We start from the raw sequence: 21,985 nt of genomic DNA, 5'->3' as shown, positions 1-21,985 counted from the left end.
CTGTTTTTGTTGACCAGCGACTGCATGAATTAACCCTTAATCTAATCACTATTTCATCTGATGGCAGAAAATAGTTTATCAGCTGAGAGGTTTTCTGCAGGGTAGAGAGCGGAGAGTTGGCTTCAATATTTGACAAATATTAGCAAAATAATTGATGACAAAACACGTTAAGAATAGCAATGGGGGGTGTAGTTGTTTATTTGTCTGAGCCCTCTCCAGACAGAAACTGAGTCATTAGCTGAAAACTGCTGTTGGAGTTTCTCAGATTTCAGTTTTCTCAGTTTTTTAGCATCTCTCACTGCCTTTCTAAACCTTTCTAACCCTAACTCTTCTATCAGGTGGTAAATATCAGAATAGCCTACCTCCTATATAAATGTAGGGTAGCTCATTCTATCAGGTAGTAAATGTCTATCAAAATTGACTACCTCCTTTTATAAATGTAGTTTAAACTAGGGTAGCTCATTCTGTCAGGTGGGAAACATCTATCAGAATGGACTACCCCCTCTATAAATGTAGTTTACAGTATGGTAGTCCATTCTGTCAGATAGAAGATATCAATCATAATGGCCTACCTCCTTTTATAAATGTAGTTTTTAATGTAGGGTTGCTTATTCTATCAGGTAGGACATATAAGTAATAATGGCCTACCTCCTCAGTACATTTTAAGTAAGGGTTAATGCCCGACTTCGGCAGAAGCTGCGTGTCGGATGGTTCAAGTATCTCAAATGAATGAAAAAGTATCTCAAAATATTGACATCATATCTCAAAATAATGAGAAACTTTCTCAAAATATTGACTTAGTATCTCAAAATACGAAAGTGGATCTACAATTCCAGGAGGCAGACCCCTGAAGCATGTGGAAAGGTCTAACAACTATGACAGCTTACAAGCCCACCCCCTCCTCTGAGCTAAACAATTTTGTTCGCTTTGAAGCCATCGGCAGCCAACAAGCAGAAACAACTGAAGCTGGGGTTAATGGATGGGTGGGTGCACCTCTCACACCTATCTCCATTTCTGGTAATAATGTCAAGCATGTGAATACCAAGAAAGCAGCTGGACCTCAAACTGTGTGCTGACCAGCAATAATACCAGGTATTCACAGTGATATTCAACCTGTCACTGACTCAGTCTGTCATACCCACGTGCCCAAGTCCACCCTCATTCCTGTGCCCGGAGTGGCGAACCTAGCACATTTAACGCCCTAGGTAATCCCCTGGCCTCCCTCCCATTCATTCAGATTTTCAGCCAAAGAGAACCTGGACAAACCAATCACAACAGTTTATCACATGGGGCGGGTTTAAGACGATGACTGACAGAGGAGCGTCATGCTGGAATGATGTAACTGGCATTCTCTGTCCAGCAAAACGCACCAGGCTCCCGAAACTCAGATCAAACTGTCAAACTAGGCGGTGCTGATGAAATGTGAATCAAGATTCTGTTACTCTTTTGCCTATTTCTCGCCTCAAATGTTTTCAGAACCACATTTAAGTTCACTGTTTAGCTGTAATTTCAAAAAGTTAGTTGTTGGCCCCTTTTTTTCTGCTCTAAAACGGACCAAGCACAGGCTATGTCGTTTTATTGCTCTGATTGGTTGAAGGTCTATTCAGTTGTGTCCAAAGGCATTTTGATCTGCATTATTGGAATTTGAAAATGAACTGAAAAAGTTACAGACTAATATGCATTTGGTGCTGAGTTCAGCACAACAAGCTAGCATGCGAGTCAGTCAGTCACACCATAGTCTGGCCAGACTGATCTCACTAAGTGGCGTATGTATGACATGCCAATTCGTATGCCATTTTGGCGCGTTATCAAGATGCCTAATCGTTTTTTAGCGTGTTTATCAACGCCGTTTGGCCTCCATTGACCTACATTACATGTGAATTATCGCCGTAGCGAGTAGGGTGGTGGATGGGTAAAACACAGGACTTTCATCCAGGAGAGCTGGGATGGCGTCCTGCATGTGGCGTTTATCAACGTTTATTTTTTTTTTTAAATAAAGCCTTCCCCAATGTTTCTTATACTAAACCCAACCGTTTATTGTTTTCCTAAGCGTGTGACGTTGGTCACCGTCGTGTTTTAGTCGTTTTTTTTTTAGTGTTACTAAAGCCTTTCCCAATGTTCTTTCCCTAAACAAACCTTTTTTTTTTTTCTTTTTTTTTTACACGCATATGATGTTGTTCTCGCGATAGCACGGCACGTTCTTGCGTCTAAACACATGTGTATGTTTACATCCGCTGTATACAGCGTAGACATACATGCAGATAGCTTTACGAAAGTGGCGTGTATGTTTACGCAAAGTCACGATGCCACGTTGGTCTGGCGCAACAGAAGAAGGTTAAAGCCTGACATCCGGCGCGTGGCTCCGGCTTTGCCCCTCCCCTTCTGCTATGTGTGTGTTACCGTTTTCCAAATCCTTTTACTACGGGAACAACAACCTCCAAGCTACGCAAAAGCAGAACGGGATGAAAACAATCACTAAAGCAATTATTTACATTTTATTTATCTACATGACATTAAATAGGATTTAATTTTTTCTTCTATTTTGTATATTTAGTTCATAGGATAAGAGCTGTTAATGCACAAATATTGTATTCATTTTATGTTCTTACAGTACACACCCCTCACAAAGCTGCGAAGTTGGCATTACATTTCATCCTGTTTCAAGAAAGGTTTTAAAAAGTCTTATATTTAAACTGAAGAACCCTGGGGGTACCCTTTTAATAAGTAATCAACACAAATAAACAACTTAGCTATTAATAAACCATAATGCTAAATAATCTGGTTTACTTATTCTATTGACGCACACAAGTAAATCAAGCTTCAATTCTGCAAAGAAAGTGTCAATTAGAGTTTAGATTCTCTGCCCGAGGCCGAACTTGACGGGCAGATATTTAATGAACTGTTACTGGTAGAGTGCGCTATTGTGGTAGAATATATTCCGTAAGCATTGTTTTCTTGTCTCTGTATATTATACAACCATAATGTGAACATAATGCCTTTATTTTTCATACATGCTCATGTTACTGTACCTGTGAGGATTTATCTTTAGCATCTGGCTTTTTTCTTCAGAGTCCTCCAAACCATGTGATCCCCCGACAAGAGGAGATCTACATCTACAGCCCACTGGGGACAGCTTTTAAGGTGACAGGCAGCGACCCCTCCTCTAAAAACCCCAGTATCATCACCATGTAAGCCCTGCCAGCTAAACTGTCTAATCAGTCAGCAAATCAACCTGAGCTAAATGTTCTTTTTGACTGCTTTGATTATTACCTTGCTTTTCTCTCCTCACAGATTTGCTATATGGAACACAATGATGGGCACATCGATACTCAGCATACCTTGGGGTATAAAGCAGGTGATTCGCTTTATTCCACATACTTCAAGTCCTTGGCTCGTTCAAAGCCACATCTGAAATGACTAGCTTTGCATCATTGCTCATTACATTTGACTACAGGACAAAACTAAAATCTGAAAAGTCATAGTTGTCTTTGTCCCTTTAGGCTGGTTTCACTCTGGGGATCCTTATCCTCATCTTCACAGGCCTGCTGATGCTCTACTGTTGTTACATCGTTCTCAAATCACCAAAGGCAATAAGTAAGTCCAACTACACTTAGAATAAATGATTATGCTAATGGTGGATTAAAAGTTATAATACAGCAATTATCCTTTTTAAAGTTTTGAAAATTGATTAGATTATTTTTCTGATACAAACCAACGTTTTTCAATAATTTCATAGAATTGAGTGTCATTTTTTGGATACTAGCACAGCAATTTCCCTTATACTTTCTTTTTGAGATAGTCATTCATTTCTAGAAAATGCTTAAAACAAGAGTAACCGTACTGGGAATATGCAACTGTACCTAGTACAATGATGTTTGTGAAAGTAACCGCTAACTGATATTAAAAGCCCTTGTGAAGTCCTGAGCGCGTTATTATTTTTGAGGTCCAAGCACTAACTCTATTTGCTGTGTTATTTATTCTTTGTTCTCTGTGTGTGTGGAAGAAACATAGCTATCATAGCTATGTTTTTTTTAATCAAAGAGTAGCTTTTGTAGATTTCTCGTATGTCTCATGCCAAAAGCGTTAGCGCATTTAGTTGTCAAAAACTTACTTTTAAATAATCTGCTTCGATCACTGAGCTTCTGCACAAAATGCCATGTATTCTAGTTTATCTATAGTATATATACTCATACATCATACTCTGGTTGGTTCAGGAGTTTCTTTCTACAGTAATATCAAAACTGTGAACAAAAAAAAAAACTCAACATATACAGTACATTTATATTTTTACATTTTAGGATTGAAGTATATTGCAGAGAACAGTACCTGAAATGGTAAACACTTGTGGATGAGGTGCAAAATAATTTCTTGAGATTAGGGGTGTCACGATTTTAATTTTAAATCGAAAATCGATGAAATGAGCTTTCGATTTGGAAAATATTTTCTTATCTATCAAACCTCGCCTACTTGCACACATCTGAAGAAAAAACAAACAGACGCATGGTAGCCTGCAGCTGTACTTTCCAATCACCATCGCCACTGCCAGAGTCAGAAATACATAGGAAATACAGAACTGGAAAATCCTTCTACTTTCCTGAAGTCACCGTGTGGCAACATGTTGCCTTCCCCGTGAGTGAGTTACGGACACAAAAATAACGAAGGTAAAGCATGTGGGCTCCGACGGGACCCCATTGTGCGTTCATGTACATCTCGGTAAACTAATGGTGCATTCCATTGCACTGTGTTAATTTTGAGAAACTCAGACAGTTGTTGTAAAGTACCCTTCTGCCATCTATTGGCTCTTGTGGCATTGCCATCAGTGCTGAAAAGAAAATGTTTAAATCCAAATTTGAATCGAGTTGTGACCTTAAAATCGAATGTCAAATCGAATCGTGAATTTGGAGAATCATGACACCCCTAGTTGAGATTAATTTTTGCTTGGACTTGCACTTCCCAGCCCTTGTCCAAGGCTGCAAAAGAAATAGGCAGTGTGCACTGCAGGTAGGCGTTGCAGCACAAAACGGCCTTGTCCTTCTGAGTGCCCGGACACACTGCACCTTTGCTTCTGAGTTGCGTCCTGTGTTTGGACCCCCGGTATACCTGTTATACTAGTTTTTTTTTTTTTGTGATTACAGATTTTCCTACTGCACTTTACTAATGGTTATTATTCTTTCATTAAAAAAGACGTTTCATTACCTCTAGTAGGTGTTTGCGATGAGTGTCTTTTGTCTACATGTTCCTACAGAGGAGCTTGCTGGTTAGATGTTTCTCAGTAACACACCTTGGAAATTGTACTTGACTCCATTAGGTTTTTATGTTGTGCTGTGGTTTATCTTGGACCTATAGTACCTACCTATGATCTGCATATACTCCCATCCACACAGAGCAGGGTACGGACTGGGAATTCTGAAAGCAAAAGGCTGCAGGCAAAGCGAATTACTAGTCTCAACTCTGATTGTGGATGATTCGCTGTAAAATGTTAAAGGCATGAACATTGAGAAAACCAAAATGTACCCAAAGATATGGTCAGTGACATGACAGACAGTATTCCACATATATTTATTCTCTGTGTTCTGTCCAGCAGATATGGACACATCCGACTGGGAATTCCCTGATGTTTGTAGTTTCTACTTTGGCAAGTTTGGCAAGTGGTCCAGCTTGTTCTTCTCAATGGTGTCACTTATTGGAGCCATGGTGGTTTACTGGGTCCTCATGTCCAATTTCCTCTACAACACCGGACAGTTCATCTACAGTAAGTCCCAATGCTCTTGTCATTACCAGAAAAGAGGTATCACCTAATTATGTAGTTCTGTTTGGCTGATTACAAAGACAACTCAGCATCAGTGGTGTCTGACATGCATCTAAACACTTGGCACTCTCTGGGTACTGTACCATGGCCACTTCTGTCTGTACAATGTGTCTGGTTTTTGCTTCAAATGATCTAAAACTGCATTGTAGAGGTGGGTACCAAAACCCGGACCGAATGACAAGACGGATTTTGGTGCCCCATTTCGGTGCCACTTAAACACCTGTGCTGCTGTCTGGTGTTACGACACGGACGTAGTAAAAGTATTGTTTTAGCATCGGTATCGGAAACAAATCCCGAAAAAGTCCAACTCTACTGTGCAACATGGCTGATGTGTGTTGCAGTATAGCCTGCTAAGCATACTGTATAATTCCAATTGTCTGCCTCGCCATGTGCTCATTACTGAGTCCATTGTCATGTTATGTAGTGCATTATGACTTTCATTTTTTATTTGTTTATTTGACAGGGACAGTGTTGATAAATCAACAGCAAAGTAACTTAATGAGCCAGAGTTAGCTCAACAGGCTAATTTTCATCTGTTGTCGCTGGCCAGTTTTAAAATGGCAACCTAAAAATAAAAAAACATAATTGACTTATTACAGTTAACTTTAAAGGTTAAGTTAGTAAAATATGGCTCTTTAGTAACATTTTGCCATGATTATACTGGCAAATATAATAATTTTGTTTGTATGTATAATGTATGTTCCACAACACTCGGGTTTTAAGCAAATATCAAACTTCTCACTCATTAGGTCACAGTCCTTCGAGTGAGATGAGGCTTGATGTGATAATAATGTTCTGTATATTTTGTCCCTATTTAAACTGACAGATACAGCAAGGCAAAATACAATGACAACAAAGGATATTTGCACAATCTTAGACAATGTGATTTTGTATTGAGCTGACATTTGCTAGATTGCATTAAGAATTACAGTAGCTTGCAAGCTGACATGGTCAACTTCACTACAGCATAGGTTATTTATCTGTTCTGCAAATATAATGGAATTACAAATCAGTATTGACCTTTTTTAGAGTCCAAACCTCTTTTGACCTTTCAAATTCTGCAGACGTTCACTCTAAAGATGATTCACCAAATGCAGAGCAAGATGGTGGTCGGGAGTATAGATGGTTGGCTCTGTGTCTGTTGAGAAAGTGAAATCATAGCAATGTTGAGATGACACATCAGCTTATAGATAACAGTTATTTAGTGCAGAGAGATGGTGTATTATTAGTGGTTGTACCACCAAACTATGCAAGGAGAGCTTTGAACTGATGGTTTCCTTTCCTGTCTACAGACTATGCTCACAATGTCAACGGGTCAGATTCAGAGTTTGGAACCAACGGCTCAGGTGAGTCCCTATCCAACTTTTTTGAGAATTTGGTCTTCAGTTCCCGACAATCTCAGAATTTTGACAAAGGCTGTCGGTCTTTAAAGCTCTAAATTGATCATGGATATATCTTTTGCTGCAACTAAAGACTATTTTCACTGTTGATTAATCTGTCGATTATTTTCTCAATCAATGGATAAGTTGTTTGGTCTCTAAAATGTCAGAAAATGGTGAAAAATGTGGATCAGTGTTTCCCAAAGCCCAAGATGGCGTCCTCAAATGTCTTGTTTTGTCCACAACTCAAAGATATTCAGTTTACTGTCACAGAGGAGAGAAGAAACTAGAATATATTCACATTTAAGAAGCTGACAGAGTAGTTTTACTTTTTTTTTTCAATTTTGGTCCGACATTGTTGAAGACCTGTCATGTTCTCCCAGAACTGTTATCAAGCCTTGCCCAAATACTTGTATATTGGGCAAAATTGTACAAAATGTACATTGATGTTTTTATCTGCCAAGTGGATTATTCTGTTAAACTGGAAAGAACGCAAACCCAGCTGTTTCAACCAGGAGAACTGACGCAAGGACTTCATGGACTTGTGGGATAGGCCGATGTCACTTAAAGTCCCTGGATCTTTATTTGATCATGTCTTGACAAACAATGTATCAGCTCTATGTAACTTCTGTCTCTTGTAAAACCAACTAAATAGAGGTTACAAAGAGCTACATTAGAAAACAATGTTAATAGTAATAATAAGAATAATGGTATTGTGGGTGTGCACGACAAACAAAATGGAGAAGTGAAATCAAGTTTACTCCCACTTATTAGCAACAGCTTACAGCTTCAGGTAACACAGGTACAACTCACAGTACTGCCAATAAGCTCAAATAGTTTCCCAGAAACCCCCTCTCTTCCTAGTGAGCTGCCTACTTAAAGGAGCTGCAGTCTCTAGTGAATATGTCTATATTGTGGGTCACCACAGTACCACAGATTCTGTGAAATATTCTGCAACCTCATGTCTAGACTGCACACTTCTTAAAAATGACTAGGTGTTTCCTAATAATAATCTCAAGTAGGAAAATAAACCTTTTCAGTTAGCAAGCTGACTGTCTGGATGCTAATGCTTTGTTGATGTGTTCACCAGTCATCTGTCCATATCCAACCACTGAACCCGGAGGGAACTCCACCATCAGCACACTATACATCAGTGGAAATGACACTTCTGATGGCAGCTCTTTTGAACACTGGTGGAGCAAAACCAACACCATCCCCCTCTACCTCATCGTCCTGCTGCTGCCGCTGCTCTGCTTCCGCTCAGCTGCCTTCTTCGCACGGTTTACTTTCTTGGGTAAGATGGGGCAAGAGCAATGACGTGCAGAGTGAGTAGCAGTGTTTGTGATAAGTCAGAAGGCGTGGGCATTACCTTAAATAAAAGCACCCACTGCCACCAGAGTTTTTTTTTAACTCGCAGTTGAGTTTTGAAACATCAGCAGTGAATCACAGTGGGCTTCTTTAGGTCTTTGGTTGCCTTTGAATCCTAGCTAAAGATTAGAACTGCATTAATTGATGTTTGGCAGCCAGCTAGTTGCCAGTGTGTTTAAACTTCAGTTTAAAATAACCTAATATCTGACTGCAGGTGTATGAGGTAACCAAGTAGCAAATTAGAGCTTGGCAATATGGGAAAAAATCAAATATCACAATATTTTTGACCAAATACATCAATGTCGATATTGTAGGGTTGGCTATTGGTGCTTCCACAAAATATTAACACAATAAGAGTTTTGATAAATAATCCAATAATGTGGAAACGGTGACTAAGTGGGTAAAGGCAAATAATAGAACAGCTAGTAAGTCTGGTAAGTTCAGAAAATGACATCACTTTACTGTAACGCAGCCTTTCAAACCAGGAAAAGACAACTCGTGTCATATCATTATATTACGGTATCCAAAATTGAAGACGATATTTAGCCTCGTATATCGATGTCGATATAATATCGATACACTGCCCAGCCCTAAGCTAAGTCAGCCAGCATGTCAAGGGTAAATAGTATAAGTTGTATGTGCTGAGGTCAGTTCTAGACAGCATGTTTAGTGTAAACTCTTGAGTTTGTTAACCCTGAGTTGAGGGAAACTGAGTTTCAGTTCCAGAAACAGATCCCAGTTCACGTGCAGACCATGCACTGCCCCTCCCCCACTAGCACCATGGCAGTCTTAAATTACAAATCAAGCTAATGTGTTGACAAAGGACATTTTGTGATGACCTGAGTATATCTGTCTCATAATATGTCAGCAAGCAATGCATCATCAAGGCTGTGTTGTAGATGTTGATGAAAGCCTTTTACCCTTGCACAGTTAACCATATGCAGTGCACCCATCCATATGATGCACATTGCACACATAATTTGGGTGATAGGAATGTAAGATGATTGCAGAAGTACCACTGAAATGTGTATTTGTTTATTTATTTTATTTTATTCAATGAGTGTATGTAAAATATGAGATTACAATCATTTGTCTGTAAGTAAAATACAGTATGTCTTATCTGATTGATCTATATTTTTGTGCTTTATGTTTTTAATACATTTTGTCCTCATCAGGTTACAGCTAAATGTATATACAGTATTTCAAGTTTTGTAATATACAGTAAGATTCCACGACTTTTTCATTCATTAAGGAAATTTCACTTTGGTGAATAATGAATAAGAGGACTTAACTTATTGACTCAATAAGTCAAGTCCAACTTTCCCTCCTGCTGCTACGGTCTCGCTGAACTCATAGTGAACATGCTGATACATACTCTGATCAGCTGTTCTTATCTCGGGACTATTCATCTTAGAGTTCAGGCTTAGGTTCAGAGTTTGTTAACCCTGGTTTCTGGACCAGGCCCCTGGTTTTTCTTGTAAATAAGCTGTGTGCTGTTTCATTCATCCGTCCATTGTTGCGTCCTTCTGTCTTGTCCAGGCACCATATCCGTGGTCTACCTGATTGTGCTGGTGACGATTAAAGCTGTCCACCTCGGCTTCCACCTAGAGTTCCACTGGTTTGACACAGCCCGGTTATATGTTCCAGGTAAGCCTCCTGCAGATTTGAATGCTTATTTATTTATCTTTCCACAGCAAGTCACATGGACCTATTAGACATAACTCTAGCTAACTGTAGTCCCATTATATATGAGGATATTGATTCCTGCTTGAAGTCCAGATTAAAAAAGGTTCTTCCTGTGACACAGTCTCCCCACACACACACACACACACACACACACACACACACACACACACACACACACACTTTATATCTTTGAGTGTATAAAGTCATTGTATACAATGTTGCTGATCAATAAGCAGAATTGCTTTATGGATTTTATATGATTATTGCATCAATGTGGTTGGAGAATTGATAATTATCAATTCTGGAGGATTAGCCAAAAGCAGACATATGTATTTACTATATTACCTTTTATACATTTCTCAATAGGTCTTTTGAAAATGGTACTATATTGTTATATTTATCAAGATCGTGGTATAAATTGAGATATTGTATTCCGCTGATCAGAGTATACATTGGTGAGTTTATTACTGTGTCCTTTGATGTAATTGGTGGATGAAGTGTTTTTGCCCTGCTGGCATAGGGATGGTGATTTTGGTCTGTCCTTTGGTTGATGACCAGCTCTGCCATGCAGTTTGATATTATTAGTTATATTAATAACCTTGTTTACCCTTCCCCTAGCTCCACCATCTTGCCAAAATTCTCTCAGGGCCAGATGTATGTACATTTGCGAAAGTAGCGTTATCAGCGCCATGGCCAACCCGCAGAAAGCGCACGCTGTGATACTTTCTAGCAGGCCCCGCTAGTCGACCACAACCTGACATTTAGAGGAAGCAACATGCATGCATTATTAATATCATTGACTTTAGCTTGGATTGATAGTATTATATGAATACAATGGTGTCAGTCAACCATCTAATTTTCCTCTCTAAAATCACTTCAGAAGAGTAGTCGCAGCACTTACTTGCTTTGATTTTTGTAAAGCATTAAAGTTCATCAAAGACTGGTTCACATAAGAAAATTTCCTTTTTCATTTTATTTTACTTTCTATGCACTCCCCTACAAAATCACCCCAGTAGTTGAGAATGATTTAGTATTTCTAAATAGGGCTATTTATGTCTTTTTTTCATATTGCAATATATATTGCAGGAAAATAAATATCGCAATGTCAGTTTTTTCCAGTATTGTGCAGGCCTACTAAGAAGGACCTTAAACTGGTTATATTTTTAATTCTATTCCTTCCTACCTGTCTCCAATGCTTCCTTATCTTGAGTGAACTTGTTAATTGTCTGTTAGCTTCTTATGTACATGCTAGTCAAATAGATGGTGTATTTTGAATTATTACACATCATTTCAGCTATTTCTGGGAGATTATGGGTGCTCACCATTTCCTGGTTTCCAATCAAAAGATTATATTTATAACTGATTATTGTATTACTTATTAATTATATTAGCATTAGCATGGCCTAATTAGTGAAGTGGAAGCCACTATACATGTTGAAATATCTTTATCATTTCTGTGTCACTGATCATATTACCTTGGAACATAGCAATGCACAAGTGAGTTTTTACAGTTTTTAATTGATCATAATTTGTCAGCTTTGTCTCAAAGAGAAACTCCTCCGCTCAGTGACAGGATACACCTTGCTAGGCTAACTTCCCTACGTGAGCTCACTCGCATCTCCCTAACTTTATCATTGTCTAAAGATAGCCTTTAACCTTCACTTTCTGTCTCTCTGACACAGAGGAGAAAGTCTCGTCTCTGAGACTGCTGTGCCTAAATTGTGCTTAACATGAACCCAATTTGTATTGAATAAACACCCATATTGATACATGATTGAGAGTGAATCCTGCTAAACTTATGTTACTTTAGAAAGAAAAGGTAATACATGTGGGCCTGAATCTGATCTGGATCCCAAAGTATAATTGCATAAAGCATAAAGTGAGGTAACATTTATCTGATTTCTTGATTATAATTAATTATGACATATATGACAGACATTACAAGACTTAAACTTCACAAAACAATATCTAATAAAATATATTTACAAGAAGAGTGTACTTTTTCTACCACACTTTGCAACCACTAGGGGAGCACTCATGTCGATTTGGATTATTTTTTTTGATTCTGTAAAGTAGCAAATGTATAATTTCTGTCTTGTTCTGGGTTCTTTCAGAGTTCAGACTGCTCTTCCCTCAGTTCACTGGTGTCCTCACTCTGGCCTTCTTCATTCACAACTGCATCGTCACGTTAATGAAGAACAACAAACACCAAGAGAACAATGTGAGCCTCATTCACCCATGCTCCTGCCCAGCTTCACACACTACAAACACATGCATTATGCTGTACTAATCTGGTGTCTGGTGACGTTCTTCAGATAGCACAGTTCAGTCTCACCAGTTGTTTCTTGTTATTATTCTGAGTGAATTATGTGAGTCTAAGTCAGCGTCTTTAATGTCCAATTCAGAAACAGGAAAAAAAGAGTCTTCAAATAAAATATCATATATCATATATTGGGGGTGGCAGTAGCTCAGTCCGTGGGGAGTTGGGTTGGGATTTGGAGGGTTGCGGGTTCAAGTCCCTGTATGGACCAATGTACAGAGTGTGGACTGGTAGCTGGAGATGTGCCAGTTCACTTCCTGGGCACTGCCAATGTGCCCTTGAGCAAGACCCCAACTACTCGGGGTGCTCATCCATGTGTTGCCCCCCCCACTCTGATATCTCTCTATAGGGCCTGTGCATGTGTGTATTTCAGGCCTGTGTGTAACTGTACCAACAGAGTGAAATATGTCTTCTATCAGCTATATCTAGTCACAACATGGTTTATTGACCTCTGAAAACTCAGTAAGTAAAGTGATGTTGAGCCTGAGGGGAATGTGTTTTGGTGTTTTCAGGTGCGGGACCTGTCTGTGGCTTATCTTCTAGTAGGGCTGACCTATCTGTATGTGGGAGTGTTGATCTTTGCTGCCTTTCCCTCACCTCCTCTCTCCAAGGACTGCATTGAGCCGGTGAGATTTACGCTTTGGTTTTCTTAATTGTTTTGCTTGTTTTCTTTTAGTTCAGTATTTTGTTGTTCTTTTTATTATGTTTTTTTTGCCATATAAACTATACTATACATACTATATTAACTATAACTTGATTATGGCCAAGAACAAGTGTTTCATTTTTGGTTCAGACCATAGACTGTAACAAATGATGGACGTAGCATCAGTGACGTCACCTATTGGTTTGTGGACTGCCATTTTGAAGCCAGCAGTTTGCGTTTTGGCCGTCGCCAGAATGCCCAGAGGTGTTAGGACGAGAGGGTGCAGCTGGGAAGGATGACGTGGCCAAGCCAGTGCTGTTTATGGTTTCATGACGCTGCGCTAAGCTAAACGCTAAAGAGGGAAAGTTGCCAATTTTCAACCTTTCTGAAGCGAGTCATCCAGAGGAGTTTTACTGGCGGGTAAACGCGGACCTCCGTGTACTGGAGACAGTCATCTGCATGTACGACAGTACAGAAAATCGGCAAACCTTCCCTTAAGTTACCAGCTAACACTAGCATTAGCTAGCTGCCTTGGTTGGCAGAATGCTGAACGAGACAATTTTTAGGCGACCAAAATGTTCCGATCTCACATTGATGAAGTGAAAACAAAGTGAGAGGGTCAAAGTTTAAGATGAAAACATGGACAACAGCCAAAACAAGTTGAGGTCTATTTTAATGTCCCCAGTGTTAGCATGATTAGCATAGCTAAGCCTCTGTCCTGATTGACAGGTCCTAAAACATCCCCTGCTTTATCCTCTATTTTAAAATAAATGGGAGCATCATTTAAATGAATTAAATGAAATCAATCAATTAAATGAACATCATGCTGTGTTGAAGAAGACTTGAAACTAGCGATTGAGACCATAAACTCATTATGACATTATTACTGAGGTAATAAATCAAGTGAAAAGTAGGGTAATTTCCCCATATACTTCTATAGAAACAGACTTATTTTTGCAACCAGTGGAGTCTCCCCCTGCTGGCAATTAGATAGAACGCATCTTTAAGGCACTTCCACATTGGCCTTACTTTTCAGACCCAGAAGTTTGTGCTTGTTTCAATCTGGATCCGATAGTGCCACTACTCCACCATTCAACTTTCTTTTTTTTTGTGATCAACAATTTTTTATTAGAAAAGATTGAAATGTTACATTTACAGTCACATTTACTCTGAACATGCATAGCACAAACTACAGTACAACATTCAATACATAGCTCATGAGAGATAAAAGCTAGATGATGAAGTAGATGAAAGATAGCAGTTACAATGTCAAAATTAGCTACTAAGTATAAAACATTCCCCAGAAAATAATTAAAAAATAAATAAAACGTATGTATAAAATAGGTAAAAATAAATAAAAAAAAGAAACACCCACAAATCTACATTCAGGTCAGAATTTTCTGTTTCACAAGATGGTCTTGGATGGACAGTGTAATCTGCGACCATGTCTGGATGGTTGTTAGTTTGGTCTTGTTGAGGTGTGCAGTTGTACACTCAAGAGAAGTAATATACTGGTAGGCAGTTAGCCAGTATTGTGTTAAGGGTAGGTTAGGGTGGAACCAAAGCCTTACGATGGTCTTTTTTTGCTGCCGTAAGCCCTGCCAGGAGTAGTCTACGTTGGTTGAGAGTGAGGGATAGCTGTGAATCATCATTAAGAAGGCAGAGGGAGGGACTAGGTTGTATGACAACATCCAGTAGTGATGACACTATAGAAAATACTTCCGTCCAGAAGTGTCTGATTGGGGTGCCACCATTCAACTTTTGTTGAGGCAGAGAAAGTTTTCCTGCAAGATTTTGCACAGTACATCCTTGTGCAAAGACAGTTCTAATATTACCAGGCAGACAGGATAAAGGTATACTCTAAAAATTATAATCTTGATAAGTCTATCAGCATCATTTTCTACCTGTGTCTTTGATATACATCTGGATCCAGATACTCTCTTAAAACCTCTAAAGTTTGATTATTGACAAAGTAGTAGTTTAAACGTTTGCCATAATTTTACATTTAATTACCTTTTGGATGGAATTTACTTTTCAGCAATTTAATTTAGCAAGTATGATAATGTAGCATATGACCGTAACATTTTTAGGGTAAGGAGCATGAGAGCAGAAAGTTTAGCATTCTGAAGATTTCAAATCCACATGGTTCAAAGAATGGTCTCTAATTTTCAGGAAATGTGAAAAAATGCTTCTTTTGTTCATATGAATGGAAAGCCAAATGTTGATCTCTGCATAGTTCTTAGGGCCATCATAAGAAAACATTTGGTTATATGGATTGGAGAACCACTACAAACTGCTAAAAAAACCCAGTTACAGACATTGCTTTAAATTCATATTCTGATCGACCGTGACTAGCTTCCCTACAGATTTGTCAAATAAGACCCCACCCAACCAAACTCTCCACTGCTTTCTTCTCTCCTACAGAACTTCTTAGATAACTTCCCCACCAGTGATGTTTTGGTGTTTGTGGCTCGGGCCTTCCTGTTGTTCCAGATGATCACAGTCTACCCCCTGCTGGGATACTTGGTGCGGGTCCAGATGATGGGCCAGATCTTTGGCAATCATTACCCCAGGTAGCACTGAAGGATATTATCGTTGAAGTTGTTGTTTCTGTGGAAGCAGACCTGCACAGCAGCCTAATGACAATAATAACTTCTTTTTTTACGACAATGTGTTTACATTTTAACAAACATCTTAAAGTATCGTGAAATATTACTAGCCTAAAATTTAGACTGAATGGCAATTTTGTTGCCTCTCCATTTAAGTAGTACATTATTCATTCTGACACTAGCTGTGTCCTAATGCATACAGTAACTGATCCTCCAAATATTTACAGCAGATTTACATGAAAGCACAGGCAATTTTCCACACAAATCTGCATCTTGACATTTGTTTGAAGCTTAGTGGAATCTGCAATCATTCTGACTTATGTCTCCTCCCTCACATACGTACAGCTTTTGGTGCCTTTTTTTATAAATATACTGCATGTTTCTGGCCAGAGTGCACCTTACAAGCATTTGTCACAGATGTGTCTGAATGTTCCTTTGTCTTCATTATGTTACCAAACAGCTGCTGGACTATTTCACATTCAGGTGTATTAAATATAGCCCAACTAATAATATTTCTTTTTGGGGCTGGTACAGAAACTGTTCCTAGTCATTTTTCAACCCAGCATTTATTAAAGAATACTGACCAAGACATTTTAAAGTGTAAACATAAACTTGCCAATTCTCTCTGGGGAACAAACTCTGTAATAGAGAGACTCTGTTTCTAAATGACCTTTGACAAATATTTGACATTTTTCTACTGTCGATTCTTGTTGCTTATCAGCCGACATACATACTTTTACCTTTTACTGATATATTAGCTCATATATTGGTCCAGGCAATTTATTGGTATTGGTAGTATTAAGCCTCCTCCAATCCTTTGTCAGCCCCTCCTCCCTCCTTATTTGACCTCTAAAAGCAACTATATAACTACTAATATATTGCAATATATTTCGATACTGTGCGTAAGGCGATATATTGGGATTTTTTAAAAGTATCATTTTAGAAAAACTAATTTAAAAAAAGACATGATGTGCATAAAAGTCAAGTAAGTTTACTTTAGGTAAACAATTCAGTACAGAGAAAATCAAACTGCCAGTTTGGGATTGTGGTTCCCAGGTTCTTAGTGAGCTAATGTTTATATGCTAAAGTAGGCCAAAGTTCAGCCATAGCTACGTTGTTAGCTTCTAGCAAAAAGTCAGGCACTGCTAGCCACTGTTAGGCACTGCTAGGCGAGGACACTAGTGGTGTGTCTAGCATAGCCATGTAGCGGTATGGGGTTTAAACACAACATAAACGTGAACCACTGTCTTACATGAATATTTGTTGCACATAAAAATAAAAAAAATCGATATTGTGTTTTTGAAAATCGATACAGTTCGCAAAATAACATATCGCGATACTCAAGTCTATCGATTTTTTCTTACACCCCTACTTTACCATACACAATACATCCAGCTATTGTGTGTTTTTACATTTGTAATTAATTTAGGAGCTCTTTGGCCTCTTTTAATCTTTGATTTCCAGCAGTAGCAGGCGGATGTCTTCAGTGGGAAAAGCTCTACAAACTACCTGTACACTCACTGCCTGCTGACAGACTGGCTGAGTATGTTTACATGCACACCAATATTCCACTATTATTCCGAATGTGACAATATTCCGAATTTGGTACAGGTCATGTAAACAGCATATTCCGTTTGGATATTCCGAATAAGGCCTTTTTCTGAATTTAGCATCTTTTGATTAAGACGGGTGATATGCCGGTATTATTCTAGTTTTAGAGGCATTCTTTGGACTGCAGCGCATTCGGAATATGCGTCTCAATCGGGGTTTTTTACTACAGTTTGCAACAGTTTACAGCCTGCTTACGGTCAGCTCTGTGTGTTACTATGGTTACAGTACACAAACCAATCAGCCAGCAGTTTGCAGGGCTGCGGTAGAGATGCACGGCCAAAAGAAAAGGAGAAACACAGCTGCTTTTAAACATTATCAAAAACTTGGATATCAACAGGTTTTAGGATATGAGCCGACCTTTTTAAGAAGCTGGTTGAAGGAATGAAAGAGGGACGCTGTGTTCACACAGTCCAACAAGTCCACCGCTGGTGGAAAACTTTGAAAAATCCTGTTTGGCGCGGCTGCATGTAAACAGGAATATTAGTGGAATATTCACTTTCAGTAGCCATGGAAACAGCTTAGTCGGAATATTGTCTTTTACGGAATAAGGGCAAAAACCAGAATATTATGTGCATGTAAACATAGTCATTTAGACGAGCTGGGGAACACAGTGCAGCATTTAGCAGAGTCAGATATTTACTAAGGAGCTGGTGCAGTCAGAGCTTAAAGAGAGAGAACACTCCAATTGAATAATAATGTTACTACATGTCTGCTGCATGTGTAAATAGGCAACTGTTTGCTAACAACCTTTTACGGTGCTAACATGTCACAGGTGTGTGCAATTTAGCTTTTGTGGAGTAAGTACTTTTTTTTACCTTGTCCCTTACAGAAAGTCAAGTTGAATTATTTAGATCTAATTGCACTGTCAAAAATGTTACAGATTTAGGGCGATGTATATTGTTATAGTTAGAAATATTCACCAGTAAAATCACTAGATTTGTCATTACATGTTTTGCTATTCTGACATTCATGTGCGATATTTGTTATTTTAATATTTGTGATAATTGTATGATGAACATTTTTTATTGTGACAATATTTTTCATGATTGAGGTTGAATGCAATCAATTATTGCATTTTTGAAGTTGCAAAAAGCACTGAAAATAATTATCCAAGTGATTAAATATTAATTTATATAGCACTTTTCAAAATGTGCAAAGTGCTTCACATTTTAAGTCTTAGATATTAAACAAGCAGGATAGCCAAAAAAAAAAAAAAAAGAATTAGAACTGTAACAGTTTGCTGTAGTCTCCTGTGCAGGAAGTTTTCAGTCTTTCAGCATGTCTTGTGTTTTCACGTTGTCTGTCTTTAGTTTCCTCCACGTTCTGGTACTGAACATCCTAATTGTTGGAGCTGGTGTCCTGATGGCCAAGTTTTATCCCAATATTGGATCCATCATAAGGTATGTTTTAACTTCCTTATTCACATATACTGTATGAAAGCCAATGATTATTTAATTGTAATTGTTAATTCTACCTTAGTGTGCATTCACACCAAAATAAGTGATCCGGCGATTTGCCGCAGCGTTGTGCGGTGGGGGGGGTCAATGAAACGGCCCATATGTGTGACGTCCTGTTGTGTTCCTAAACCCCCCAACAAAGCACAAGTAGACTTTATATTTCACAATTACTGTTTTCCGTCAGATCGTTTATAGATTTCGACAGAGAGAGAGAGAGAGAGAGAGAGAGAGAGAGAGAGAGAGAGAGAGAGAGAGAGAGAGAGAGAGAGAGAGAGAGAGAGAGAGAGAGAGAGAGAGAGGAGAGAGAGAGAGAGAGAGAGGAGTAGAGAGAGAGAGAGAGAGAGAGAGAGAGAGGAGAGAGAGAGAGAGAGGAGAGGAGAGAGAGAGAGAGAGAGAGAGAGAGAGAGAGAGAGAGAGAGAGAGATGCAAATTAAGTCATAAGTTAAATGCACTAGTTTACCTGTTGTGAAACTGTACTATGTAAATAAATCATACATAAACTGTACTGATGTTAACTCCGTCTCCGTGCAGGTTTTCTGGAGCAACATGTGGCTTGGCTCTAGTGTTTGTCTTCCCTGCCTTAATCCACATGATCTCCCTGAGAAGGCAGGGGCTGCTCCGCTGGCCGTCAGCCATCTTCCACAGTTTCCTGATCCTGTTGGGCATGGCCAACCTGCTGGCTCAGTTCTTCATGTAGAAAAGCAGTCAGACACAGACTCCTAACCAATCAGAAGCAAGAAAAAAAACAAAGATGGTATGGAGATTTCACATGGGAATCTCTGAAATTCAATGTAGAATAATGGAATGCTTAAGCGCACAGTGTGTATTATCCCACGTATGTCATGGCCACTAAAATAATGCCCAGATGAACGTCAGCAGCCTCCAGCTAATCAGATTTGTCGGTTCCTACGGTATAAAAAAGAAGGTATTAAATATCACACACTTCCTGTAGTAAGAGTTACTGTGATTTGTAAAGGTTTATGTTTCAGGGGAATAACAGGAATCCAATGTCTTGGTTTGATTACATTATCTATTTTTTAATTCTCTACATGCAATCCAGCCAATAGTATTCCTATGATAAAGTCTTTCATTTAGATAATTTCCTACGTGATACTGTTGATTACTCCTGCTTAGACTGATCTCAGACCTGTCCAGCCCAGTGGTACAGACACACTGTAAACTGTGTAGAAACTTATTAAGTTCAGCAGCTAGCTGGTACAAACTTTTGGAACATGGGGGTCACTTTTGAGAGCTGTAACACCACCAGGGGAGCATCTTCTTACGCTATTGTATTAGAGGTCTGTTTTTATGTAGATTCAAACAGCATCTCAATCAAACATTAACTCTATAGACATATAACCCATTCTATAATAATAATAATGGATGGATGACAACGTGAGAGGTGTCACTGCTAGTGATGAACCGACCGCTGAATCTGCAGCTGCCCTCAGCTTTACAGAGCTTCATGGCGGGTTTTAGCTCATTGTTAAGCTGTCCGACCTGCAGCTGTTTGTTTTTTTTTTACTCTCGTGGCTCTCACAGTGTCTGTTTAGGCCCCAACAGGCAGCTGATTTCAGAGTGCTCAGCAAAACGCAGATGGACAGTTAGAAACTAGCTGGTGGACAAAGTGGAGGATTTGGCCGCCAGACCTTTTTCCTCAGGAGCTGGTGGAGACCAATAACAACTAAAAAGAGAGTGACTATTGGAATATCATTCATCAGGTGGACAGAGACGCTGCTCCAAATGAATGATCATGTTCTGTGTCTGCTGGATGTGGAAATAAGGAAGTTTGCTAAGAGGTTCATCATATCAACTTAAAAGGTGATGATGTGTCAATGTTGCATTCACAACTTGTTATTGCAGGTTTAAGTTTGTTACATGTGAAGCTTTACGGCGGGATGTTATGATCATATGGAGTTGTGTCGTTCTGACACCAGGGAATCCTATTACTAACTGTGATTATGTTGTATGTTATTTGAGAACAGCCATGTTGTGTGCATATTTTTTGGAAGAAACATTTGATACAATGTTTTAATTTTTATGAGCAGCGTGCAGATTTACATGTTTGACATGATGCCTCTTTTCTAAAAACTGCGTATAATTTGTTGTATTTTACTAATGATAGGATAGACAAAGGGAATAAGTGCGTGCAAATAAACCATATCAGTCTATAAGAACTGTTGTTTCCTCTTCAATCAAATTATAAGATAAGACAGAACTTTGTATCATGTGGACGCAACGAGAATTCCTCATGGAGGCGACTATAAACTACGCACTATATCTTTAAGTCTTCCAAAAATGAATAATGCTTAGAATTGTCTAAATCTGAGAAAATTAGGAAAACTGTGTGACTCATTAAAAGCTCCAAAACCTCCTTGGTGGAGATCCGTGGCACCGAATATGAGAATGTTCTGGCGACCCCCCCCCAAAGAGGTTTTAGACTTTAATCTCTTCATTCTGACTTTAATCTCCGAACTGTGACTTTATTAATAATAATAAGGCTAAAAAGATTTTTCTTTATTTTACTCTATTTTACTTTATTTTATTTTTTTTATTAATATTTTTTTTCACATGTGGCCCTAATCCTCTTCCATACAATTGCATATATGGGAAGCAGTGTCATAAGTAGGGTTAGGTATGTTTGGGTTATTTCTGATACGTGCTAAGACAATACTTTTAAAACCGTGCTGAAAAAAAAGAACGGCGCAAAATGTCAGTCTGCCACTTGTTGAGGTTGTGCTGTAGGCCTACAAGTAGGACTTGAAGTAGGCTAGATGATGAAAGCAAGCTAGCTATTTAGTGCCAAAATGATTAGTTAATCAACAACAATCAACTTCCGGTTTTCAAAATAAGGTGTAAATACAAAGTACAAGTCCATTTTACCATTTTATTCACCAAAAGTAAAATATATGTAACCTGTGTCTGTCCCTTATACAATACAAATAAAATTTATAACGTCACATTTGCACGCGCCAGCTGGGCTGTGTCTAGACGCAGACGTGCAAATGTGACGTCATGGGATCGCCGTGACTATTGGCGCGTTCATGCCACCTCGGAATAACAGGGACCACCCCCGTGATTACGTTGTTTTTCCGACTACCAG

At 38.8% G+C, this 21,985-nt stretch overlaps 1 protein-coding gene across 5 annotated transcripts in view; it reads left to right on the top strand.

The window, feature by feature from the left end:
- slc38a9 (solute carrier family 38 member 9) overlaps positions 1 to 21,059 on the top strand; it is a 37,623-nt gene extending 16,564 nt beyond the window's left edge. For 2 of the 5 annotated variants that reach the window (XM_031287319.2, XM_031287320.2), the window contains exons 4-16: positions 3,070 to 3,188; positions 3,292 to 3,355; positions 3,501 to 3,594; positions 5,582 to 5,752; positions 7,102 to 7,155; positions 7,840 to 7,845; positions 8,279 to 8,482; positions 10,096 to 10,203; positions 12,357 to 12,463; positions 13,075 to 13,188; positions 15,630 to 15,778; positions 18,736 to 18,825; positions 19,414 to 21,059. In XM_031287319.2, coding sequence (XP_031143179.1) covers positions 3,070 to 3,188; positions 3,292 to 3,355; positions 3,501 to 3,594; positions 5,582 to 5,752; positions 7,102 to 7,155; positions 7,840 to 7,845; positions 8,279 to 8,482; positions 10,096 to 10,203; positions 12,357 to 12,463; positions 13,075 to 13,188; positions 15,630 to 15,778; positions 18,736 to 18,825; positions 19,414 to 19,579 — 1,446 coding nt within the window. In that variant the 3' untranslated portion in view covers positions 19,580 to 21,059. Of the gene's footprint in view, positions 1 to 3,069; positions 3,189 to 3,291; positions 3,356 to 3,500; positions 3,595 to 5,581; positions 5,753 to 7,101; positions 7,160 to 7,839; positions 7,846 to 8,276; positions 8,483 to 10,095; positions 10,204 to 12,356; positions 12,464 to 13,074; positions 13,189 to 15,629; positions 15,779 to 18,735; positions 18,826 to 19,413 lie in introns of all 5 variants that reach the window. The other 3 variants (XM_031287323.2, XM_031287324.2, XM_031287321.2) reach the window with 3 other exon arrangements.
- Positions 21,060 to 21,985: the final 926 nt, after the last annotated feature.

The sequence above is a fragment of the Sander lucioperca genome, chromosome 14, assembly GCF_008315115.2.
Source record: "Sander lucioperca isolate FBNREF2018 chromosome 14, SLUC_FBN_1.2, whole genome shotgun sequence".
In the NCBI taxonomy this organism is placed as follows: Eukaryota; Metazoa; Chordata; class Actinopteri; order Perciformes; family Percidae; genus Sander; species Sander lucioperca.
This window is presented reverse-complemented; position numbering and strand designations above follow the sequence as displayed.